General features: G+C 41.8%; 1 protein-coding gene across 3 annotated transcripts in view; it reads left to right on the top strand.

Moving 5' to 3' along the window:
- ORMDL1 (ORMDL sphingolipid biosynthesis regulator 1) overlaps positions 1 to 24591 on the top strand; it is a 69626-nt gene extending 45035 nt beyond the window's left edge. For all 3 annotated transcript variants that reach the window (XM_077448685.1, XM_077448684.1, XM_077448686.1), the window contains exons 2-4: positions 8567 to 8747; positions 16536 to 16687; positions 24145 to 24591. In XM_077448685.1, coding sequence (XP_077304811.1) covers positions 8574 to 8747; positions 16536 to 16687; positions 24145 to 24280 — 462 coding nt within the window. In that variant the 5' untranslated portion in view covers positions 8567 to 8573 and the 3' untranslated portion in view covers positions 24281 to 24591. The remainder of the gene's footprint in view (positions 1 to 8566; positions 8748 to 16535; positions 16688 to 24144) is intronic.
- Positions 24592 to 27123: the final 2532 nt, after the last annotated feature.

The raw sequence follows: 27123 nt of genomic DNA on the forward strand, positions 1-27123 counted from the left end.
AGTTTTAGCGGCTCTTTACCATCATTTTAGCGGTGCTATTTGGCTGCTAGTGGGGCACATATAACCCAGCTAGCGGCCAAGGAAGAGGTTAAATACGCCCATGAAGCACCGCTGCCAAATCGCATTGTATGCGCTTCGGCAGTGGTGCCCATTCATATCAATGGGCAGGAATGGTAGAGGAGCGGTATACACCACTCCAAACGTGCTGCTTGCAGGACTTTTTTTTTTTAAGATCCTGCCAGCGCATCGCCTCAGTGTGAAAGCACTCTGTCTTTCACACAGACTGCAGGGGAGCCATTTTGCAGGCACTTTACAGGCGCTATTTTTAGCCCAAAAGCGCCTTAAAAAACGCCCCAGTGGGAAAGGTGTGTTAGATCAAGGGGGATTAAAAATAAATAAATAAAATAAAATCGGCCTAACATATCGGCCCAAAAAAATCGGCATCATATATCGGCTATCGGCCGCCATGATTTCTAAATATCGGCATCGGCCAGAGAAAAACCCATATCGGTCGACCTCTACTCATCAGGGTTTACTTCCTCTTTAAAGATCTCCAGTTTATGTATAACTTATAGCAATGGCTTCAGCAGTTGTAAACATGTGGAAGAATTTGAAAAAAGGTAGGTAAATGTCTGGACATCCTCTTCAGCAATTAGATCTAAAGGAGATCTAGAAGTCACAGCATGCACTTTTATTTTATAACCACAGCATTGTAATGGTCAAAGGAATAAATACAAGGAGGACTCTGCAATAGAGCATACACAGAGTTTTTTTTATATAGACGTTTTAGCAAGTTATCACATTGCTGAAGACAAATTATCAGTTATAAGCACAAAATAATAAAGCAAATATAATTTTAAATATAATGGGTACAGTTTGAATAATGTTTACATGCGTATAGTCATACAGCATAAAACTTCCTTTCTTGGCCACCACTGCTCAGATATTTGCTAGGTCTAAAGCCCCATACACACTATCAGATTTTCTGCTAATTTTTTATTTTTTTTCCCCTTCAGATTTACCAAAACCATATAATATGAGGTCAAACCTTAGGAGTTTCAATTTGTATGCAATCAGGCAGGCCCTTCCACTACATGGTTTTGGTAAATCTGAAGACAAAAATAAGCAGAAAATCTGATAGTGTGTATGGGGCTTAAGGCAGTATCTGCTACCTGTTTCCTAACAAGGAAAGATGCAAATACTGCCACCAATACCAATACAAAGCCCATCAGTTCACCATTAGGTCCGCTCTGCCAGTCAAATTTAAAGTGGTCGTAAAGGCACAATATTTTTTACCTTCATGCATTCTATGCATGAAGGTAAAAAAAAAATCTTGTGTGCAGCAGCCCCCCTAATACTTAACCTGAGCCCCATCTCAATTCAACAATGTCCACAAAAGCCTTGCTATTGCCATTGGCTCCTGCTGCTGTCATTCACAGCCAGTGAGCCAATCAGAAGATGGAGGAGCATGGCCAAACCGCGGCTTCGTGTTTAAATGGACACACTGAGCCGCGGCTCGGGGGCACGCCTACTTGGGTGCCATCACAGCTAGATGCTTGTTGGGGGTTCCCAACAGGAGGGAGGAGCCAGCATGGGACCCAAGAAGGGGAAGATCAGGGATGGATGGATGTATGTTTTTGTTTGATTTTTGATTTTATTTATTTTTAAACGAGGCTTTAATATAACTACTTGTTTACTGGGCACTTAAACCCCCCTCCTGCCCAGACCAATTTTCAGCGCTGTCGCTCTTTTGAATGATAATTACGCAGTCATGCAACACTGTACCTAAATTACATTTTTTATGAAAAAAATGTACACAAATAGAGTTTTCTTTTGGTGGTATTTAATCCCCACTGGGGTTTTTTTTTTTTTTTTTATTTTTTTTTTTTTTTTTTGATAAACAAAAAAAGTGGAAAATTTTGGAAAAAAAAAAATCATGTTTTATCATTTGTTATAAAATTTTGCAAACCAGATAATTTTTCTCCTTCATTGATATGCGCTGATAAGGCGGCACGGATGGCCACTGATGGGCAGCACTGATTGGTGACATTGATAGGTGGCGCTGGTGGGCACTGATGGGTGGCGCTGGTGGACACAGATGTCTCCGCAGCTGCTCTCCTTTATCGGGAACGATGTCCCTCTGACAGCCGCCAGTGATCGGCTCTGTTTACATCACATGATCATCTGTCATTGGCTGACAGCTGAACATGGGGTAAGGAGTAGGGATCGACCCCTTACTCCGAACTGTGATCCAGTGAGTCTCATAGACTTGCTGATCGCAGAGCGCACTGGCCACTTGAGCAAGGGAGGACCTCTATTGACGCCTTCCAGGCAAAGTAGGCACGCGCTGTAGCTGTTCTTTGGCTATAGCGTGAATCTGAAGCAGTTAAGCTCCAATATGCCCATCAAGTCAAAACTTGGAGGAATCTTTAGCAGTTTGGTGCAGAATAAGGGAATGCAGGGAGGGATAAGATTCTTTAAAGTGGATTTCTAGCTTTTCATGAAGTTTTAAATATTCCACTGTGTGTGCTGTATAAACTGTAAAGCCTCCGCTACATACAGTATATAGTGCTGTGTTCCGGCACAAGGTTGTGTATATGTATATGTGTGTGTGCATTAGTGGAAATAGAGCTGTGCCAAGAGTGTGTGTCCTACACGCTCCTGGCACATTTACTGGCGGCTAACGGAAAGCTCACAATCGCCACTTTGGATCGGAAGCTTTTCAATCATGTGACTGCTAATCACTGCAGTCACATGACCATAAGCCACACCTCCTGGCATTGGTAAACCCCTTAAAGAGCTGAGAGGGGCTGGCCCCAAGGGCTTAAAAGGGCGCATTGTATTCTCCTAACTCAGTGTTTCTCAATTCCAGTCCTCATGGCCCACTAACAAGTCATGTTTTCAGGATTTCCCTCAGATGAAACAGCTGGGGTAATTACTAAGGCAGTGAAACTGATCAAATCACCTGTGCAAAATAATGGAAAGCCTGAAAACATGACCTGTTAGTGGGCCATGAGGACTGGAATTGAGAAACACTGTCTTAACTGAATGAGTCGGAGATTGAGATGTCGTCTGCACACCTCTCCGCCTCGGCAATTCGGAGGAAGCTTTGTGTTCATTCATGGAATACAAAGCTCCCTGTGAAAGGCTAAGTGCTCCTGAGCCTAACAGGATTGTTTGGGGAGTGAACCAGGAAGTTCTCTTCTTGCTGCCTGAACACTTTGCTGTATACTGTATTTAACTGAGGCTGCATAGAGCTTATAGCACATAAAGCCGGCACATCTAGTTGTGAAGGTAATAGTTCATTTGGAACAGCGCGGTCCAAACAAACATTTTATAATTAACATTCATTATGTTCAAAATACTATTTTACTTTAAAGCAAAGCTAAGGGCACATTTAAAGGACCACTTTACCTTGGCGGCTACCCAACTTTTTACCTCTTTACAGCACCTACAAGGAACAAATGGGGCTACAGCATGCATGTGCCAGGTTAAGGGGATCCCGCAAGGGATATTTTCAAAAGCTAGGCTGTTTTTCACACTGCAGCGCAGTTTTTTTTTTTTTTTTTTTTTTATTTATTTTTTTGTGCTAGCATATTTTTGCCACATAACCCTAAGACCCAGGCGCTATAGCTTTAAAAATAGCGCCTGCAAACCGCCCTAAAACGGCTGCTCCATTCACTCCAGTGTGAAAGCCCGAGGGCTTTCACACTGGAGCGGTGCACTGGCAGGGTGTCAAAAGTCCTGCCAGCAGCTTCTTTGAAGCAGTAAGGGAGACGTGAAGGAGCGGTGAACTCACCGCTCCTCCCCATTGAAATCAATGGGGCAGCGCTGCTATACCGCTGGCAAAACACCGCTGCAGCAAAGTTTTGCGGGCAGATTTAACCCCTATTCGGCCGCTAGCTGGGGGTTAAAACTGCCCTGATAGTGGCTGAATAGTGCCGATAAACGGCGGTAAAGCTGATCCCCACAGTGTGAAAGGGCTCTAAAAACTGACCCTGGGTGCATTTTTGGTGTGCTTCCCAGTGACTTCAATGGAAGCCGCATCTATTGGTGCGCTTTTAGAAAGCGCACCAAAGATGCAGCATGCAGGACTTTGCAAACAACTGCGCAAACGCAGCACAGAGCTGTGAAATGTCTCACAGGCTTTTAGGTACATAATTTATAGCATGGCAAAGGTGTATTAGTGTGATATGAGCCTTGTGCTAGCCATACAATCGGCCTAACCCATTTTCGAAAAACGAACATTCGGCCGTGAGCGCAAACAATGGTGCCATCATGTAATGACCGATAAATTGCACAGTGGACATAAATGAATGCATTTTTTGTTTCTTTTTTTACATATATCTAGTGCAGGCAGTTCGCACAGGAAACTCCTTTCAATTTATTGTTTGTTCGGCAGAAAATTTCCTAACTTGTCCTTCGTTTTTTCGGCTAAAAAAAGTCCCAACAATTATCGATTTTTTTTTTTTTTTTTTTTTTTTTTTTTTTTTTTTGTGCTCATTAACTGGCCAAAAAAACAACAAACTGTCTACACGACCAAATTTCAGAGGATTTTTAGTATAGTGTATGGCCAGCATTAGGCTGTATGGCTCTGTCCAGGGCCACACAGTGAGGATCGCTGGAAAGAGGACAGAGGGACATTTTGGACCAGGCGTGCCACAATCCGGGGGACGGGACATGACTTGTACCAAAGGTACAGTTGTCCTTTAAAAGAAAATCAATTAGTTGTTCTATAACCATTATAATAGGAGTACATTATTTACTGATGCACAATGTTTTCTGCCACAAAATAATCAAACTAAAAATCTGTGAACTAGCCTCTGAAAGCTTTAAATAGGTTTTAGGGCCGATTTCTAACATAAGATTTATACACCTGCAAAAAGGTTTCAGCTGAACCCACACAATTTCAGTCCCATGTGTCAGTTCTGATTTCAGCCACAATTTCAGAGACATCTGTGTAGATGTCAATGTAAATCGCAGCCCCAAATCACAAAAAGTAGTACAGAATCGTATTTTTGAAATCGGTGCAGTGCCGCGAATGCAGCATCGCACCGATTAGGACGGTGCCATTGCCGGCAGTTGCCGCGGATTTGACATGTCAAATCGTATCAATGTGAACCAGGGCTAAGGCCTCTTTCACACACGCTTTCTGATCAAGTTCGCCTGTCAGTTTTTTCCAGAAACGACTCTATGAAATCGGGGCGGCGCTGCGAATGCAGCGGCACACCGATTAGGACGGATTATGACGGTGCCATTGCTATCTGATCTGATCCTGTCTGCCAAATCTAGATGGTGTCCCTATTTTTCCATTCGTCTGGAGGAGCGGATGAAAATGAACAGGCGGTCCGTTTTCATCTCCCCATAGAGGAGAGCAGGACTCTGACCAGTCCCTCTGCACAGTGAGTGGGGACAGACCTGTCACCTGTCTGCTCAGTGGGGATCAGCAGATCGATCCCTGCTGAGCAAGCGGAGTCTGTCACACTGACAAGCCCGTGTGAAAGGAGCCTAAGGAAGAGGGATAGGCAGTTTTACAAGTCCATATGGCACTATAGCAGCAAACATGCCAATTTTAATTTGTCCATGTATGCCTCTCTATAAACCACTTGCCTACCAGGCCAATTCTGACATTTCTCTACCACATGTAAAAATCATATTTTTTTTTTACTAGAAAATTACAAAGAGCCCCAAAACATTATGTATGGTTTTTGTTAGAAGATAGAGAATAAAATGGTGGTCGTTACATCTATCTTCTTTTTTTTTTATTTTTCACATGCTATTTGTGCAGCAATTTTACTAACACATTTTTATTTTTGGGGGAAAAAAAAGTTTCATGCATTAAAAAAAAAAAAAACGTAACGCTAGCCCAATTTTTTTTTGCATAATGTGAAAGATGTTACGCCAAGTAAATGGCTACCCAACATGTTACGCTTCAAAATTGTACACGCTTGTGGAATGGCACCAGACTTTGAGATAAAACTTCTGCCATTTATAATCACTTGAAAGTTGGCAAGTGGGCAGACAAATGGCGTTTGTGTGTGTATATAATCTAGCTGTGCTCATAAGTTTACATACCATGGCAGAATTTGATTTCTTGGCCATTTTTCAAAGAATATAAATAACACAAAAACATCTATTTCACTCGTGGTTAGTGTTTGGCTGAAGCCATTTATTATGAATCAACTGTGTTTACTCGTTTTTAGGCTAGGTTCACACTGCTGCGATGTTCATGATCGGATGTGATTCGCACTGCAGTGCAAATCACATGCGATCTCTGTGCGATGCGATTTTAGCCATACAGACAGTGTGGCTGAATTCGCATTGCATCCTGCCCAAATTCGTACAGGACCCTTTTTTTGGTCCACAGCAGAATCGGATCTCATGGGTGTTCACACGTCATCGCTGTGAGAGGCTGGAGCAGCGATGACGTCACTCCATGCGCATGGGAGCCGCCACTAACGGCATTTTGCCATAAGCAGTGGCATGCTGCTAACGGCGATAGTGCGCCTGCGTGCCGCGGTCTACGGCGCATGTGCCGTAGACAGCTGTCGCTGTATTTTAGTAAGTATCTCCTAAACCGTGTAGGTTTAGCAGATATTTCTTGGACCTACAGGTAAGCCTTAATCTAGGCTTACCTGTAGGTCAAAGTGGTTTGTAAGGGTTTACAACCACTTTAACCTGCTGTGTCCCAGTGAGGCTGAGGCTGAAGAACAGAGAACCCAGTCTAGCAAGCGGCTCCTGCGGGCGTAGCACTATAATTAAATTTTTGTTTTTATTACCGCATTAAAATATACAACAACCTGAAAGTGTTTAATGTTTAGTGGTAAGGCAAAATGTCTTTTCACTAAAAATACACAACAGGTTCACTTTAACCACATCAGCCCCGGAAGAATTTACCCCCTTCCTGACCAGAGCACTTTTTGCAATTCGGCACTGCATCGCTTTAACTGACAATTACTCAGTCATGCAACATGGCTCCCAAACAAAATTGTGGGGAAAAAAAAGGATGCCAAATAGAGCTTTCTTTTGGTGGTATTTGATCACCTCTGCAGTTTATTTTTTGCGCTCTATATAAAAAAGCGACAATTTTGAATAAAACGCATTATTTTTTACTTTTTGCTATAATAAATATCCCCAAAAAATATATAAAAAAAAACGTATTTTTCGTAAAAAAAAAAAAATGCAATAAGCATTTGATTGGTTTGCGCAAAAGTTATAGAGTCTACAAAATAGGGGATAGTTTTATGGCATTTTTATGAATTTTTTTTTATTTTTTACTAGTAATGGCAGCAATCATCGTGGTGTGTGGTTTTTTTCGTGACTGAGACATTATGGTGGACACACCACACATTGGACAATTTTGACACATTTTTGGGACCATTGGCATTAATGCAGTGATCAATGCTAAAACATTGCATTGATTACAGTAAAAATGTCACTGGCAGTGAAGGGGTTAACCACTAGCTGGCGCTGGAGGGGGTTAAGTGTGTCCTAGGGAGTGATTCTAACTGTGGGGGGGGGGGGGGCTGTGTGTGACACGTCACTGGTCACTGCTCCCGATTACAGGGCACGCTGATCAGTGACAGTGTCACTAGGCAGAACGGGGAGATGCTTGTTTACATTAGCATCTCCCCGTTCTTCCTCACGGAGATGATTGCGGGTATGCCCGTGGACATAGTCTGTGGTACCCGCGATCACGGTCATGGAGCTCCCGGCAGGCGCGCGCCCGCAAGCCATCTCTTAAAGGACAACGTACAGGTACGTTAATCTGCCTGTACGTGCCCTTCTGCCGCAGTATATCTGCGTGAGGCGGTCAGGAAGCGGTTAATGCCAATACATTGCTTTACGAAAGGTCTGCATTCGTGTAATGCCATTGGCTGCTAAAACTATAACGGCACGCTTGTGTTATCACTTATCAGTTATTACTGTTGAACAAAGGGGGTCAAGCCATTCTGACCTTAATTGTAGCCAGACACGCTTGGACACAGACAAATGTTTCCTGGATTTGAAAGTGACTTACTGTCATGTATTGTACAAAAAATGATTTCTTTTTATTCTGTATCTGCTTGATGAAAGATGTGCCTGGAACACATTCATATTGAGAGGGTTCCAATATACGGGAGCTGTTGGTGACATATGTACTGTAGATCCTGCAGCATCTGACAGGTTCACAGTGCAACCTTCCCTTATCTCAGTGGCTTTTTCCATGCCCTATGGCTATGATTACATTCCATAAAAACTACTGTAAGTTTAGAATTGTGAGAACTGTACATTTTTATGTTTCTGTACATGTTGTTGTACTCTACTTTTTTTTGTTACCCCTTTTCAAAAATGTTATGCTCACCTAGCAAAAATTGCTGTCTATAACTATTATGTTACAACAAGGTAATTATAATCACTTAGGTTGCACGTTTGTTATTGGAAGATGTTTAGGGTACTTGAAAACCAGTTGCATTCTGTGTGGTGTAATGTTAATTTTCTTAAATTATTTGTAATTCTTCATGAAATGGTGGAGTTTCCAAATGGTAATCAATCTTTTTTTATTTTTTTTTTATGTATTTTTCAGGGCCAAGATGAATGTGGGTGTTGCACACAGCGAGGTGAACCCAAATACTAGGGTTATGAATAGTCGTGGAATGTGGTTAACGTATGCCCTGGGGGTCGGAATGCTACACATAGTGCTGCTAAGCATTCCTTTCTTCAGTGTCCCTGTTGCATGGACTTTGACAAATGTCATTCACAATCTGGTAAGTCCCTGGTGTCTGTTCAGTACTAAATAAAAAGTGGAACCCTGATTTGACCCACAGATGTAGCAACATACTTTTTATTGGATATTTTATTTATTTCAGGTACTTGTATAGCGCCGTCAATTTACGCAGCGCTTTACATATACATTCACATCAGTCCCTACCCTCAAGGAACTTACAATCTAAGGTCCCTAACTCACATTCATACATACTAGGGACAATTTAGACAGGATCCAATTAACATACCAGCATGTCTTTGGAGTGTGGGAGGAAACCGGAGTACTCGGAGGAAACCCACGCAGGCACAGGGAGAACATGCAAACTCCAGGCAGGTAGTGTCGTGGTTGGGATTCGAACCAGCGACCCTTCTTACTGCTAGGTGAAAATGCTACCCACTACACCAATGTGCCGATATAATTCTAAACATGGGTCCAGTTCATAAAAAACATATACGTGTACCTTTTAGCCAATACATTTTGTTTTAGTTTCAGATAGGAATAGTTAGAACCCCATCAGGGTTTTATTTTTTATTTTGTTTTTTTCAGGGGTGGGGGTAGTTGATGCCTGTGTTCCATTATGAAAATTACTCTTCATGTCATATCCTGAAGACCAGTTCATGAGTAATTGGTAGTTGTTCCCATGACAGCTGTAGAATTTTAAATTGCTTTCTGTCCCTATGATGGATGGCCTCCTTAACCATTCGAGAGGAATGATGGGGGCAGAGCAAAAGGTTGACTTTCTAGCTTTTTTAGGTTTTGAAATTCCTCGAACTCTTTCAGAAGATAGCTAAAAAAAGGTTTGTGTGTACCTGGAGAAGAATGCCACTACATGTAATATTTTTGGAATTGGTTTGCTTTAAAGGCGTTGTAAACCCTCGTGTTTTTTTACCTTAATGCATTTTATGATGACAAGCAGGAATTCCCTCACGTTATAGGACATTTCTCACTTCCTCTTTTGGCTATGGGATAGGTCATGAGGGGAAATCTCCCCAATGAGACACAGATAACAAAAATAAACCTTACAGGGGTTATAATTGGGGCTGAATCGATAATGAAACTCGTTGTCAACGATTTGCATTATCGATTACTAGTGTCCCCTTCAGAAGAAGTTCCCAAGAATCCTGTTTTGGGGATTTATTTTTTTCTTTTTACTTTTTATTTTCAGTGATGATGATAAAGAGAACAAACTGGGTGAATCTCTCCCTTACAGTTGCACAGACGGCAATAAAAACCTGACAAGTGTTCAACTTCCCCTATGCAAAGCAAAAATGTTGCCGTTAGCTATACTTTAAAAAAAACAACTATAATCGGAGGTCAACTCTGCTGCATATTAGAAAATCCAAACTGAGAGGTGACTGCAAATGTCAAGGTGACCCTAAATCCGGCCATAGACAGAGCAAATTTTGTTCCTACAACCATGGGTTGCAGGAAAAAGTCACCCAATCTCCCCCCTATAGACACAGTTGGCATTGACAGGGGATTCCCTCCTGCCAAGCCATTGTGTTCTTCTGGGGAGGGGTGGCAGGGTAGGCCATCTGTGCCAGAACACAGTGATTATTGCTAGTGGCTATAACAGCCCTTTGCAATAATCATATGTAAAATTCAGCAGGCTGGTTGTACCCACATTGAGCGATTGATCAATTTGAGTTAATTTAGTCTGCCCATACATAGTTCTAATCACAGGCGGTTCCTGCTGAACTGGCCGAGAGTCGAATAGTCAATGACTAACTTTACTGATCTATTTCCCTGTTGGTCACATTGAGCAACCAGTTAATGCAAATTAATGTTTGGGCTGAAACTGGTCATTTTTTCTTTATTTTCTTTCTTGAGCGTAAATACCATTTTTTTTTTTTACACTTATTTTATCTCAGAATTTCTAGCAAGGCTTGGCAAGTTTATAACTTTATAGTACACTTTTACTCTAATATTGTACACTCTGAAAATGCAATATTGGCACTGGACCCTAGCAGCCACTGCTGCAGCCATGGAAACCAGTCTGGAATTTTGAAATGGTGTTGGAAGACCGTTGCGGTGCTGTATTAAAACAAGAGTTAGGACCAAAACCCTTAATAGAAAACCGTCAACCTACTTCAAATCCTTTACAGCATATTAGGCCAACATTTTATATGGTCACCATATAATGGAAACTCGCTGATGGATAGAAAAGGACAGTTTATCTGCAGCTCAGGTCTATATCAGCCTGTTTTGATGTTTCTAATACCCTATAAATTAGGGTTGTCAAACTCCATTACATTTTTGGGCTGCATCAGCATTATGGTTGCCCTCAAAGGGCCGGCTGTATCTGTAAGACTATATGTCTGAAGCACACTCGCTTGCATCACAGTGCACCTCCTTTACCTTGTGCTGCTGCCAGGAAGAAGCTAGGGGCTGAGCTGAGATGCAGAAATTGCAGGGTCTGGAGGACCAAACGAGGGCTGGAATCAGCTGCTGAATGCTGAAACCAGTGGAGGTGAAGATGAGGGGGTGCTGTGACTGTACAGAAGGGCGCAAGATCTGTAGAAGGAGTTCTGTACTCCTCTCTGCTGCCGACTGCTGAGGTGGGGTGGGGCACGAAGAATCATAGGATCTGGTGGAGGAGTTCTGTCTTCTCTGGCTGAGGGATGTTGCAGTTGCCGGAGAGGTGCAAGGGCCACATGATCTGGCCTAGTGGGCCTTGTGTTTGATACGTGCTATAAATGAACTGCATAGCTTTATTGTGTGATTGGCTTCACAATGTAATGTGGCTTTCTCTAAAACTCCCCTACTTGTGTAGACTTTTACTCAAATATATTCAGCCAGCTGACTCAACTGACCTTGTGCAGTTTGCAATTGCTGTCATCATTTCTTTGCATGCAGAAATAGCTGATAAGATTGCCATGTGAAGCAACACATGCCCAAAAAATGTAATCCCTAACTAAATTTAGCAATCTCTGTTTGCTATTTTGCTGTCTCTAAATTGTGAAATATATTGCACAAAGGGTGAAGTGTTCATTGGATTAAATAATATACTGCAGCATGGTAATTCTGTGCAGTTAATGTAAAATGGCTTAAGTTAGCAACATATATTACCTTTTTACAAAAAAAAAAAAAAAAAGATCAGTATGGGTTAAAAAGGATTCTGTTATGAAGCGCTTTTAGAACTTTCCTAAAGGCTGTAAAGAATATGACTAGATTTAATCCTGTGACTTGTTCACGTTCCCTACCACTGTGCTGTGGACTAATAAATAGCCCTCTACTAGATGGCATTGGTTTCTTCTGAGTCATTGACCTGACCTGTCCTCAACTGTAATATTCCCTGAGTCTATAGGAGGGATCCTGCTCCACTTAGGTGGTGTTGGTGCAGTTTGTGGATTGTAACCCTCTTGCAGTCTGTTCTGTAATCTTAATTACTACCTCAACCTGATCCCAGATTCTTGTTGCTCATTTGGCTGCCATCTGCCTTGACTTTTTGTTTGGAATACATATGCCTGTCTCCAGCTTTAACTCGCTGCTAGTGATTAAAACTTTATCTGCCTGCCACATAGCCCCCCCTCTCCACCTTGTCCAATCAGAGAATGGATTGTATTTATTGAAAAAGGCGTTCTCTGAATGGCGTCTTTATAAAAAGGGGAAGCCACATTCCGCACAGGATGTGGGAGATGGATATCGCTGTAGTAATTACTACAGTGATTGTCCACTTCTCTAGTGGGCCCCTTTGATGTGCATATTTACATTGATCCAAGCTAGACCAATATAAGTATGCATTAAAAGATGATACCTGAAGTTTGGCTTTTAATCTACAGGACAGCCAAAAGCAGTCCAATGGAGGAGTGGGAAACGCCGTAAAAAAGATTCTTACCAGTCCATAGAAACTGAGAGCTGCGGACTGCCTGCAGTTCAAAGAGCCACCTGAAGGACCTTGCACTCAAAACTGGCCGCATGATGAGGCCACCATTTTTAGCTAGTAGAACTTAGAGACAAAAAAGACCAGGTGAAAGCTTTGCAAACTGGACAATGGTCGGTGAATGGCAAAAAAAATCCAAGAAGCACTAACAAATACTTAAGTGCACCTTCACAGAAATGTGTGAACCCAAACCACAAGGCAATAAACTTGGGTGATGGTTTGCTTATGCCACCTAGAGATGATGGAAAAACAAATCAAAGCTCCCTTCTGGGGTCCACCCCAGGTACCAAAAAGGAAAATAGTATTTTCTAAGGAAACAGCAGCTGGGAGTTTTGCTTTTATAACCTGAATTTAATTTTGGTGAACTGCAACAGAATAAAAAGGTCCAAATGCTGACCCGGCTGGAAATATAGCCTAATCGTATAATCGTTTATTCCAATCAAAGACGTGTGTACCTTCTGCTTCAGAAGGCTTTACTGTGCTATGCACAGTTATGACTTTTTCATGCTTTACCCCCTTCTTGCCACAACCTCTATGCTTTTACTGTTCTGTTGGCTCTCAAGCCTTATACCTTTTAGAAGCTATGATTTTCATACACTGCACTGATGACCAAAAAGCCTGAATCGGTTGCATTTTGTTTGAAATAAATGACTCTATCATAGGCTATAGTGGAACTCGCTACAAATCATCATTTCTGGATGTGCAACTGGCCATAAGGCCAAAAAGCAATAATTTGCCACTGTCCTGAAATGAAAAGCGCTTTGGAATCCAAGAGGGGGGTGCCCCCTGTTTTTGTCTGTGAACTGGTTGGCGAGAGATGCCAAAACAAAGTATACCCTTTTTTATTTTATTTTGTATGTGCCCCCTTTAAGGAGATTGCCCCTTCTCTATTTATCCTGTTTACCATTATCATTAAATGTGAAAGTAAAAGACAATCCCAAATTTTGGGTTTGGAAAGACATCTGGGGTCTAATGTCTTGTTTTTGAGACAGAAAGGGATGGAACAGTCCCTTTCACCTAAGCTTAATATGTTCTTTAGATGAATGCATAGGAGTCTGTATAGAGACTCCCAATTCATTCATAAACTGAAGCATTTTTAACACAGTTTACTATACTTCAGTGATGAACGAACACCGAAGCAATCAGTACCAATTGCTGCCCATGTTTTGAGGTTCTCTCATAGCTGCCCTTTTTATACCCAATCATGTCTGACCTGCTGCCAATTTAACAAATTAGTTGCAAAATGTTCTTATAGCTCTTCCTCCTTAGTACCACTTTGCCAGGTTTTTGGTGCCCGGTCCCAACATTTTTTAGATGTTTTGCTGCCCTAAATTTCAAAATGACTTTTTTTTTTTTTTTTTTTTTAAATGACACATTTTCTTAGTTTAAATATTTGATGTTTTCTTTTGTGAAAAAAATGGGTGTTTGATATTTGCAAACCATTGTCTTCTATTTTGTTTTTTTGTATCTGACCTGAACTGAGTGTCCTGTGAGTGAAGTCACGTCTTAGTATTTGTTCTTGCTCAGTGATTCATTGGATCAGAATAAAGATTATGCAACCAGCATTTTCAGGAGAACATGTCAGCAAAGCTAGTCCGTATATTTCTGTCATTGCAGGGATTTTAAACCAAATATAAAAAGGAATGGTCAAACTCGCATAACAAAATGATTTATACAATGACAGAACCTGGGACAGTCAGACGTAGATAAGTCAGCTGAAAAACAGGGAGCTACAAAGATGGATGCAGCCATTTCAGAGATGAACAGGACTAACTGAAGCCTCCATTTGTTACATATTCAGGCTGCATAACAAGAAAAATATTTTTTGTGTGTGCGTTAGCTATGTGTTCATGTTTAACTATACTAGGCTACCCTGTGTCGGTTGCCAGCTTCAGTACCCCAATCAAAAATGCTCATGCTCCCTGATGTTAGAATGGAGGATCTATATAGTACAGATCTAGGTCAGGCATAAATTGTCACCTTCTACACTGGATACATTTTGATCAGTACCCCATATTTATGACTGTCCAGAGACACTCTCTCTCGTGAGAATATTTTACTGGCTGCTGGGGAATTTGATGTTGTAAGGATCCACGGTGACACACTTGTGCTGCAACCATACAAGTGGGAATTGGCTTTATAATAGCACAACTTGGTCTGTAATAGACTGTAACATAGAATACAGTTGTCCTTGTTGTACAGCTGGGACTCTTGACATAAGGGTTCATGGTTAAAATCACAGAATTCCTCATGGACTTTTAGGAATTTTTCCAGGTAACCACTAATGTGGCCAACCTTGTTCCTGTTTTATCAGCTGTTATATGCTGCACCAAGGCCTGGTAACACAGCCCTCTACAATGTGTAGGTCTGTTTGCTAAGATGTCCATGTGCATCCTCCTCTTACTCCAAGCTTGCCACTGCATCCAGTGTTGGCACCATCCTAGGTTACTAACCTAGCCAGATAACAGAGGATGGGTCCCCAATGAGAATGGCTCTAAAGAAAACAAAGTTACAAAGTTTGATGCTAAATTAGTATTGCTATAAAAACTTTAAATGTATGCAGATTGTTTCATAGAGAACTGTCTAGGGTTTTCTTTATGGGTAGTACTGGGACGTTTCTATTTTGCGTCCAAATTCAGTTTCCATACCAAATAATTTTTTATTTTACAAAGTTTAACTGACGTTTTTGATAGTTTTTTTTTTTGTAGAAAGGTTGTACAAAACAGATGCATAATAAAGTAGCGAACAAAGAGCAACGTAGGGAAGGAAAGAACTACAGTCCCTTCAGATATATGGTGGTAGCTCTTGAAGATCACATTTCAAGCCAGAGGTACTGATAACTCTGAAAGCAGTCCAGTGGCAATGGAGGCTGCCAGCCAGGGCATTTACCTCAACCATGAGAAAAGAAAAAGGCAGGAAGGATGATGTTCTGAGACTTAAGGAGGAACGCTGTGTTAGAGGGAGAAGAGAAATTTAAAAGTCGCCTAGAGCCCTCTGCGGGCAGCGAAGGGGGGAGAGAGAGCAAAGGATTTGTCTGAGAAAGGGGAGGGGTGAGGCAATTTTCCTGTGCAGTCTAGCTCACTGCACGGCACAAGAGGTGGCCATCCTTGTGATCCTTTAGAGAGCAAGGAGCTGTCAAGATTCAGTTGGTAATTTGTAGGTTATCCATGGGTCCCAAGTCTTCAAAAATTTGGCATGGTGTCTAAGTATAGAGGTGAGCTTCTCGTGGACCATGGTCCCCATAAATCGCTGCTTAACTTCAGTAAAATTAAGGAATGGTTGGCGCCAAGTCTTTGCCAACATCTGCTGGGCTGCCAAAAATAAAAAACCCCACCAGCCTCCTCTGGGCATTAGTCGAGGACGGTGATCGGTTTATGTAGCAAGGCTTCCCAGGGGTTACATGCAAGCAAGGCGTTCAGAATTCATCTGATCAGTGAGTAAACACGGGTCCAAAAATGCAGGGTTGTCAAACAAGACCACCAGATGTGAAATAGGAAATTTATTTGACCACCCACACCAGGGCCATATACCCGCATGAAAGCAACTGATAGGCGTTCTCTTGGGCGAATATGTTCCAGGAGCACTTGGACGAGGCTAGCCAGATTTGACTCCAAGCCTGTTTTGGTTTAAGGTTCTGCTCATCTTCCCACTTTGATACATTGGAGTGTGTACAAGGACCCATAGCACCCATAAGTGCACCAGGCATAAATCATAAATATTTTTTTATGGATGTGAAATACACTGTTCTGTATGTTGAATATGGTATGCACTAGCAATAACCCTTCAAGCTGATCTCAAATCAAATGTCTGTGTGCACTACTTAATCTTTAAAAATAGTATTTTTTTATTTTTTTTATTGTATTGAAATGTTATTGTACACCTAAAATGTATATTTTTCTTCAACAGGGAATGTATGTGTTTTTACATGCAGTGAAGGGTACGCCATTTGAGACACCAGACCAGGGTAAAGCCAGACTTCTTACACATTGGGAGCAGCTGGACTATGGAGTACAGTTCACCTCGTCAAGAAAATTCTTTACAATCTCTCCAATTATTCTGTAAGTTTTACTTGGCTCTATGAAATGTCCTTCCTTTTTTTTTTTTTTGTCCCATGAAGTCCCCTCCCTAGCAGCATGTACTCGCCTTTCATCACACCTGCATGGTGCCATTCGGCTGCCAGGACCAGTAAAAAAGAACCCAATGTAAACTCCATACGGACTTGTCAGAGCTTGCACAAAACTATGAAATCTTTACACAGCCATGTGTGACTGGATTGGGTCAGTCATGAGGCACCAAGTGCTGTCGCATGGAAGGTAGCAGTGAGTAGCATGCTTACATCACTTTGCTCCTGGAACTAAACCGTGTAGTTCAGGAGCAATGAAAGGTGACTACAGTGCAAAATGGGGTGCGGTGGGGTTATAGCAAGAATGACGAGTAGTCTTTAAGCTCAAATATAATTATCCTTTTAAAATGCTCCTCATTCTAATTGGAATTCCAATCTCCTTGATTGAGACACAGATGTAAAAACTGACCGATTTTTAATCCTTCAGTCTGTCCAAAGTGTAAAAGAAACAAATTGTTTGGAGTTCCACTTTAGCCAAAAAATGGCCTACATTTTTAAGATAAATGCTATACCCTTAGCAGTTTGAACAGTTTTCTTCTTTTAAGGTTTTGTTTGTAATTTTAATCTTAACTGCGATAGGGCCTGGTAGTCTTGACGTTTTAAGCGTGTACCTGCCTAACTTCCTTCACTGTTGTTTTAGCATTACTACTGCCTGGATTTATTTTTTTATTTTTTTACACTCTACACTCCTGGGTGTGTTGGATACCTCTGAGTACTTGTTTTGCTTCCACCAGCCCCTGTATCTGTTTGCAACACAGGGGTCAGCTGGAGGAACCACAGAGCACAGGATGAAGCCACGTGTCCAACACACCAGGAAGTGTGCTGGATGCTAAAGATTATTCAGACAGTAGTATTTCTAGCACATTGGTGCAGACCGCAAGAAAGGTACGGTTGTGCTCAAAGGTTTACATACAGTTTACAGTATGTACCACTTTTAAAGAAAACATGAGTGAGCGGATAAAACACATTTCTTTTATTTCTTATGATCTTTTAATTCATATTCAACTGTAGGCCATAACAGAATGACACAGTCCTAAAACAAAACCAGCAACGGACAAACAAATTAAATGACCCCTGTTCAAAAGTCTGCATTCTTGCTGTCTGAAAGGGACAGGGACATGTTGGACGCTGATATAACTGAGGAGGACATTGAGAGGGCCATTAGGTCCTTCCCTCCACATAAGTCTCCGGGTCCCGATGGTTTCTGTGTTGAATGGTACAGGGCACATTTAGAGGACTTGGTACCCAGGCTTAAGTGTCTCTTTCACTACTGTATTGAACATAAGTGTCTTCCTGACTCCCTATTAGGGGCGCAGGTTATTCTACTGCCAAAGCCGGGTAAGGATCCCCTGTCATGTTCGTCTTATAGGCCTATAGCACTGCTGAATCAAGATTTGAAAATCTTAACCAAAATTTTGGCTACCAGACTTTCCCAAGTCATCACTACCTTGGTGGACATAGATCAGACGGGATTTATTCCGCAGAAATCTACGGATACCAACTTGCGCAGGCTGTTTACTCATCTGCAGGTCGAACATGACAGGACGGGCGAGAGAGTAGTGGTCTCCCTCGACATGGCTAAGGCCTTTGATTCTGTAGACTGGCAGTATTTGCTGGCAGTTCTGCGGCACATGGGTTTTGGGGAGGTTTTTGTAACTTGGATTTCCCTACTTTATAGCAACCCCCGGGCGGTTATCAAAATAGGTGCCTTGATCTCCTCTCAGTTTAACGTGGGCAGGGGCACGCATCAAGGGTGCCCGCTGTCTCCATCCTTATTTGCGTTAGCAATAGAGCCCTTGGCTATAGCTCTGCGGAGGTCCCCTGAGGTTGGAGCTTTGGAGGTAGGGGGTATCAGGGAATGCCTAGCGTTATATGCGGATGATATGCTTCTATTTCTGCAGGACGCGGGGCCCTCCTTGGAGGCTGTGTTTGGGGTGCTTGACACCTTTGCCACATACTCCGGCCTCCGGGTTAATTGGGAGAAGTCGAATGTCATGGCTATTGACGGGGGGGCTCGTGCTTTGGCGACCACTAAGGTCCCCATTGCATGGGTGCAGGAGTTCAGGTATTTGGGTGTGAGGGTGTCCCCAAGAGTAGGTGATTATATGTCTCTCAACCTTCTTCCATTGCTGGCCAATGTGAAGGTACAACTGGATGCATGGAAACATTTGCCGCTGTCCCTGATTGGTAGGGTTAACCTACTGAAAATGAAGGTTTTACCAGTGTTTTTATACTTTTTGCGAAACACGCCAGTTTGGATCCCCTGCTCCTTTTTCAGGAGGGTGAACAGTCTGTTCAGTTCGTTTTTGTGGGCCGCTGCACATCCCAGGATAAGTCTCCGTGTTTTACAGGAGCCCTGGGGTCAAGGTGGCTTGGCATTACCGGATCTATTTAAGTATTTTATAGCTGGACAGATGGTGGTCGCCAGGAGATGGTTAACAAGGGATGATGGGGATTCCGCCACGGTACTAGAGGCAGCCCTTATGGGCTCGTATGAGAGCTTATCATACCTGGTGTATAGGGGTCCAGGGGCCTCTCCTTCCCTGACAGTCTCCATGCGAGTAACGATGCGAGCTTGGGACAGGGCGCAGGTCTTGATGAAGCACAGAGGGGGGTGCTGGTCGCCGGACGCCCCTCTCTGGTTCAATCCCAGGCTGCCGCATTTTGGTGCGATTCCTGACCCGGTGATATGGGCCAGGGTTGGCATCAAACAACTCAAGCACATAGTGGGGGGGACTAGGCTATACACCTTTGATCAACTGAAAACGCAATACAATCTACCGAACTGGTATTTTTTTCGCTACCTCCAGTTGAGACACGCCTTCCTTACCCAGTTCGGTTCTGATGCTTTGGAGCTGGGTGTGTCTCCCCTGGAGAGGGTGCTGCGGACGGGGGACCTTTTGAAGCCCTTGTCCGCGGTCTACAAAGAGCTGTTCGTTGATAGACCCAGTGTGGTACAAAAATGTAGGGACACATGGAGCGCTTTGGTGCCGGACTTTGGGGGGGAGGACTGGGACGACATGTGGGCCTATCCTTTCCAGACTCTGGTGTCGGCCAGAGATAGACTATTTCAATATAAAATTCTATACAGGGTACACTACACACCTGCAAGGCTAGCTGGAATGTATGGTACGGGTGCGGCGGAGTGTTGGAGGTGTACGGAGGACCGAGCTGGTTTTGATCATATATTCTGGCAGTGCCCACAGATTAGGGACTTTTGGAGGGGAGTGACGGACACCATACAAACAGTCCTCTTGGTGCCGATTCCTCTTACAGTCGCGGTTTGTTTGCTGGGGCTGGTGGAGGAGTTGGCTCCTAGAAGGGCACAAAGGACTATGATATCTCTGTCTTTGTTCTATGCGCGTAAAGCCATCCTGCTATATTGGAAAAAGCCTGAACCGCCTACTGTGTCCTATTGGAAAAGCCTGATCAACAAAGCACTTCCACTTTACAGGGCCACGTACCTTAGTAGGGGATGCTCCAAAAAATTTGAGAAGGTGTGGCAGGGCTGGCTGGACGCCAAAGATACTTTGAATTAGTTTGCTGAGTGGGGAGTGGACTCCTGGATAGCTAATGGGTGCACGGGGCAGAGTGATGCTATGAGACCTATGGGTCTTTCTGTTATACATTCGAAGTCAGGGTGCATCATTACTTTTTGGGGAGCCAGTTTTTCTCTGAGGGATACGGCTGATGTATATGTTCTGTGATTTGCATTTGACTGGGGGGCTGCACAGGGGTATGGGTGGGAGGGGGGGGGTTCTGGGTCATATGTTTATATGTGTTGTTTGTGTTGAAAAACTGTTAATAAAAAATAATAAATAAATTGGGAATGAGAATAAAAAATAAATTTACAAAAAAAAAGTCTGCATTCTTAATACGTGTATTGCCCCCTTTAGCATCAATCGTGTGCAGTCTTTTTTTTAATAGTTGTCTGAGGCCCTGAATTCTAGCAGGTGGTATAGCTGCCCATCCTTCTTGGCAAAATTCCTCCAGGCCATGCAAAGCCTTTAGTTGTCATGCATGAACCATGCGTTTTAGATCTCCCCAGAGTGGCTTGATGATGATAAGGCCTGAAGACTGAGGTGGCCACTCCAGAACCTTCACCTTTTTCACTGTAAGCACTGGAGGGCCAACTTGTCCTTGTCCTTGTGCTTGGGGTCGTTGTTGTGCTGGAAAGTCCAAAAGCGTCCCAAGCTTTTGTGCAGAATGCAAATTGTCACATTTGTACAAAACCTGATAACTTGCTGCATTCATCTTGGCATTCGTTTTCACAAGATTCCCTGTGCCTGTATCGGTGATAGTGCTCACACCCCCTCAAAACATTAGTGAGCCACCACCATGCTTCACAGTGGGGATGGTATTCGTTTCGCTATAGGTCTTGTTGACTCCTCTCACAACATCACGCTTATGGTTTTGACTATAAAGCCCTATTTTGGTCTCCTCACTCCAGATTAGTGTGCCAGAAGTTGAGGCATGTCAAGGTATTGTTGGGCATATTGTAAAGGTTGCGCAGTAAAGGCTTCTTTCTGGCAAGGTGACCATGCAACTTGTTTTTGCTCCAGTATCGTCGTATTATGCTCTTTGAAACAACCACGCCAGCATTTTCTGGAGCAGCCTAGGTTACCTGTGGGTTTTTCTTTGTATCGTGAACATTCTTCTGGCAGCTGTTGCTGCACTTCTTCTTGGTCTACCTGACTTGGGTTCGTATCAAGAGATCCCCAAATTTTCCACTTCTTAATAAGTGATTGAACAGTACTGACTTTGGATTTCTTTGGATGTCTTTTTATATCCTTTTCCATTTTTATGAAGTTCCATTACATTATTACGCAGGTCTTTTGACTGTTCTTTTTTGCTCCCTATGGCCCAGTTACTAGCCTGCTCAGTGCATCCACGTGAGAGCTAAAAAAACTCATTAACTATTTATACACAGACACCAATTGCAATTTAAAAAGCCACAGAAGTGGGAAATAATCATTAATTAACATTTTAACCTGTGTGTGTCTGTACCAAGGCCAAACATTCCAGGGTATGTAAGCTTTTGATCAGGGCCATTTGGGTGATTTCTGTTATGGTTTAACCACTTCCCATCCCAGCCATTGCAATATGACACCCGCAGAGTGGCTCTCCTATCCTGGGCGTCATCATATGATGTCCTCATCTTCCAGGCGTTGTAAGGGGGGGGGGGGGGCGCCCGCTGCATCACTCAGAGCTGATGGGCGTGCCCGGCGGCCACGATGTCCGCCAGGCACCCGCGATTGCTTGTCACAGTGCAGGAACGTGCATCTGTGTGTGTGTGTGTAAACACACAGATGCACGTCCTGTCAGGGGAGAGGAGACCGATCGTGTGTTCCTACTATATAGGAACAGCGATCAGTCTCCTTCCCTAGTCGGTTCTATCCCCCAACAGTTAGAATCACTCCCTAGGTAACACATTTAACCCCTTGATCGCCCCCTAGTGTTAACCACTTCCCTGACAGTGACATTTACACAGTAATGCATGCATTTTTATAACACTGATCGCTGTATAATTGTCAAAGGTCCCAAAATGGTGTCAAGTATCGGATGTGTCTGCCGCAATGTTGCACTCCCAATAAAAATCGCAGCTCGCCGCCGTTACTAGTAAAAAAATAATAATAAAAATGCCATAAATCAATAACCTATTTTTGTATTTTTTTTTTTTTTTTTTACAAAAATATGCAGAAGAATACATATTGGCTAAACTGAGGAAAAAAAATAGTTGTTTTTTTTTTTTAAATAAAAAATTGGGATATTTTATTATAGCAAAATATATTTAAAAAAAAACTTTATATATATATATATATATATATATATATATATATATATATATATATATATATAATTATAATTATATTAAAAAATTCATTTCATTTGGGTACAACATCGCACGGCCGTGCAGTTGTCATTCAAAATGTTACTGCGCTGAAAGCTGAAAATTAGCCTGGGCAGGAAGGGGGTGAAAATGCCCTGTATTGAAGTTGTTAAAAAGGAGCCAAACAACTGTGTGTTAATAAATGGCTTCATATGATCACTATCCATAATCACTTCCCACATGACGTCATATGTCGTGGACTTTGAGTGGCGATATCTGAATGGTGCCTGCACCGCTCCCCCCTCCCACGGGTCACCGGTGCCTCCCTGGGCTCTCCAGTGCTGGATATCTGATCCAACAGTGGCACTGGGTACCACAGAGCTGGCCGAGGAACGGATAGTTTGCGGCCATCACTGCGTCACTTCTGGCTCTGGCATTCCACCTCTGAAAGATCAATGCGATGTGGTGTTTTTTTTTTTTTTTGTTTTGTTTTTTTATCTCATGCTTTTCAGGTCTTATAGATCTGAGATTTCTCCATAAAGAGGACCTGTCATGCCTTATTTCTATCACAAGGGATGTTTAGATCTCTTGTGATGGGAATGAAAGTGATGAAAAAAACTGTGTAAAAATAAATAAGAAAAAATATAAAGCACCCCCTGTCCCTGCACACAGAAGCAAATGCATATGTAGGTCACTCCCGCATATGTAAAGTGTATTCGCACCACACGTGAGGCATCACCGCGAACGTCAGCGCTTGCACAATTTTAAATGTTGGGTATCTATTTACTTGGTGTAACCTCATATTATTTTACAAAATTGTGTTTTTGTTGCAACAATCGCCATTTTATTCTCTAGGGTCTCTGCTAAACAAATATGTTTGAGGGTTTTCTAGCAAAAAAATAGATTTTTACATGTAGGAGAGAAATGGCAGAATTGGCTTTTGTGGGAACTAGTTAAGACGTGTGTGTGTGTGTGTGTTTTTTTTTTTTTTTTTTTTTTTTTTCCAGCATGATCAGTCATATTTTCAATATCGATGCCAAAATTGCACAATTTCTGCCAGGGTACACAAACGTTTGAGCACAACTTGTAGGTATTAATGTACTTCTGTTTTAAGCAGTTTTTTATTTAATGTATTTTATGAGGTGACAAAATTTAAAAAAATAAATAAATGCACATCTTTTTTTGTTGGTAAAACCATGTGCATTTTGTTTATTAGGAGCCTTCAAAGCATTGCACCCTGTGATCAAAATTGTGTGAGGAGGAGATTCCCGACTCACTGTCAGAAGGGGGATCTGGGAAAGGCTGCTCATTCCACCCTAAAAATGGGTGGAATAAGTAAACGGTTTCCAAAGGTGAATTTATCCTTTTTAATGGATGGAAAAAATGTGTCAGAAGCCACAATGCATATTGGTATTGCATTAAAAATGTATGCACTTTTAAGCACAGATGTGTGACGGGTCCTAGCAGGGGAAAAAGAAATGGAAACCTTCACTCAACACCCACAGTCTTTTTTTTTTTTTTTTTTTTTTTCTCTCCACTGATGTTCTTGCTTCTTTTTCTAGGTACTTCCTGACCAGTTTCTACACAAAGTATGATCCAACACATTTCTTTATCAACACGGCTTCACTTCTCAGTGTCCTTATCCCCAAGTTACCTCAGTTACATGGAGTACGAATTTTTGGCATCAACAAATACTGAACAGGAATCCTGCAGACCCTGAATACGTTACTTCAAGCGCACATACTATTGGCTCTGGCTCTTTCTGTTCGGATGAAATGGATAGCCAACTAAGCCATTTTAATGATTTCTACAGAAAAGATCTCATTGCTCCTGTTGGAAGCTGTTGGAAACCACATAGACTTGGAGAAGGAGCTTCTCCCAGAAGAGAGCACTAGATCTGATTCAGAGGTTCTCTTCTCTGTGCTGGGCGGGCCCAGCTATGACCCGAGGTTTGCAAATCATACACAAGACTTGTGAAATAAAGGAGTAGTACTACTCCGTGAAAAGAACATTATCGCATCAAAATATGTCCTTTTTATCATTATTTTATCAAGTGTAGCAATCCCACTTGTGACATGCAACAGCATTCACTAGCTGACATAATGTTGTGCTGCATGCTGCGTTTATATGCACTAGTAGTTTATTTTTTTGTTTTTTTTTTTTGTTTTTTGCTGTGTTCTTTGTGTGCTCCACAATACTTTCTAATTTGCCTGCAGAGCTGTATGTGATCACTGTATTTTCAGTAGTCATCTGGTAACCTACATCAACAGTCCACTTTTTTCAGAATTACCAGGCGTTAATTTAAGAGTTTTTTTTTTTTTTTTTTGCTTGTGGTTTTTTTTTTTTTTTTTTTTTTTTTTTGTAGCTCTCCTTACCAGACAATGGGGTTTATTTACTAAAGGAAAATCCTCTGTGCATTGCAAGTGCAGGCACTGTAGATCTGAAGAGAATATCTGAAATGAGGGGAAGCTCTGCCGATTTCTATCATCCCATGATAACTGCATTTTTATTTATTTTTTTAAATGCAGTTTATTTTCCTTGCCTGTCCCCCTCAGATCTACAGCAACTGCACTTCCAGCGCACTTGTAGTGCACAGTGTATTTGCCTTTAGTAAATCCCCGTTGAATAGCTCTGAGCAGTGGCACAATCTTTGTAGTGTCTAGTTGAAAGAAGAATGTAGAGTAAACTATGGTATTATTTTAGTTTTCTAACAGTAGGTACTGGCTTAGAAGCAGTTATAATAAAAGCCAGCAATCTTTTGAAAACAGACTGGATCTGTAGATGGTACGAAAAAATAGAAATATTTCAAAGCAGTTCGTGTTCGACTAGTAGCAAGGACAAATTCGATCATTCATACAACCTCCTCAGTTTTTTTTTTTTTTTTTTTTTTTTTTAGTTTTGCTGTCCAGAAGTTGTCTTTATGTCCTTTATCCCCCTACAGGATCTTATTGTTGAAAGGTCTTTTTAGGGACCTTTTTGTTCCTTTTGTGTTACTGCAGATATTCCCTATGTCGTAAGAGTTAAGCAACTGCATGAAAAATCAGGTTTGATTGTACTAAGTAAACGAGGAAGGGGGAATAGTGTTACATATTCAATGGTTTTTAGGCTCACAGCACATCTTCCCTGTTCCCATGGAGCCTTGCAGTTGTGACATGCGTTCCTTGGTTATGAAAAAGTACTTTATGCCTAAGGATAAACACATTGATTAGTGAATTATGTGAACTTTTCCTTTTCTGCAGTTTGCCTGAATATGTGCATGCATTTGAGTCCTGATTGTCTAGATTCACGAATGGCATGATTCTTCTTAGATGGCACAAATCTACATGCCCATATTGCAGTGAATCAGGTTTGCAAATGGATTTGTTCATCTCTACTGTTTTAAAGTGGAAGTAAATTCAAAACCTAGCTCTAAACCTACTCTCATCCACATTCTAAGCCGGATCTATTTAGCCCTGTAAGGTAAAAATCAATATACTTGCCTATTCTGCAGCTGGTCCGGTCTCATTCGGCGGATGCTGTGCGCAGGAGAAAACCAACAACTGCTGTGAAAGGCCTTAGAATTGACGTCACCCATAGAGTTACTATAGGGCGGAGCTGATGCTGATGCAGAACAGGCAAGTATAGTTATTTTTGCTTTACAGGGCTAGATTAGGCTTAGAGTAGGTTTAGTGTTAGGTTTTTACTTTACTTGCACTTTAACCAAGTATAAATCGGTTATTGAATATTGGAATGTTCTAGAAGTTTAGCCAATTGAAAAAGAAAAACAGCTGAAGATCATATTTTACTGAATAACTGTAACTTTGCTGCCCTGAACCAAGCTTATATGTTTAAATACACAAAAATTCCAGCACTTTTTAATTTTTGACACTGAGGCCAACATCTGGAGCAAAATTAGACTGTTTCCTGTGGCAGCCAATCAGGATTCATCTTTGAAAGGAAGCACAGTTTTCATTGCTCCGCCTCAGTATAAGGTTACAACTATATGCACCTTGCTATTGCGTCAGCAGTGTTTCCAATTCTTTGCTCAATTTATTATCCTTCAGCAGATACTTGTGTAGGTATGTGTGTATTTGCACATTTGCAACGTATTAAAAATGGATTTTATCCATTGGAAGTCACCTTACAAATAAATAGGAAGGTTTTGGATGAATGTAGTCATGAAAGCCTTCTGCTTTTATTTATTTTTTTCATTTCTAAGGAAGAAAGTGTACACATTTTCTTTAGCAACAGTATGTTTGTTTTAATTCAAATTGTTTGGGAAAGCTAACACTATATGCACAGATTGTAGACAGAAATCAAGTTTTCATTTGTCATTGTTGTAAAACATTTGAGAAATGTCCTCCTTTTTTTTTTTTATATTTTCATCCTTCCAGTGGCTTTTCAGTTTATTGAATAAATTAACCTTTGCCCTTGAAGTCTTGTGTGTTTTCTCTTTAACTGGAACTAAATTAGTAATTTTTGGCTTGTGAAGACCTTTTAATTTGCCTCGGTAGCAATATGCTACTTATGCAGTGCCAGGACAAGGGGTGGGCAGGAGGGAC

The sequence above is a fragment of the Lithobates pipiens genome, unplaced genomic scaffold (genome assembly GCF_037356315.1).
Source record: "Lithobates pipiens isolate NorthernLeopardFrog02 unplaced genomic scaffold, aLitPip1_a1.2 Scaffold_22, whole genome shotgun sequence".
NCBI lineage: Eukaryota > Metazoa > Chordata > Amphibia > Anura > Ranidae > Lithobates > Lithobates pipiens.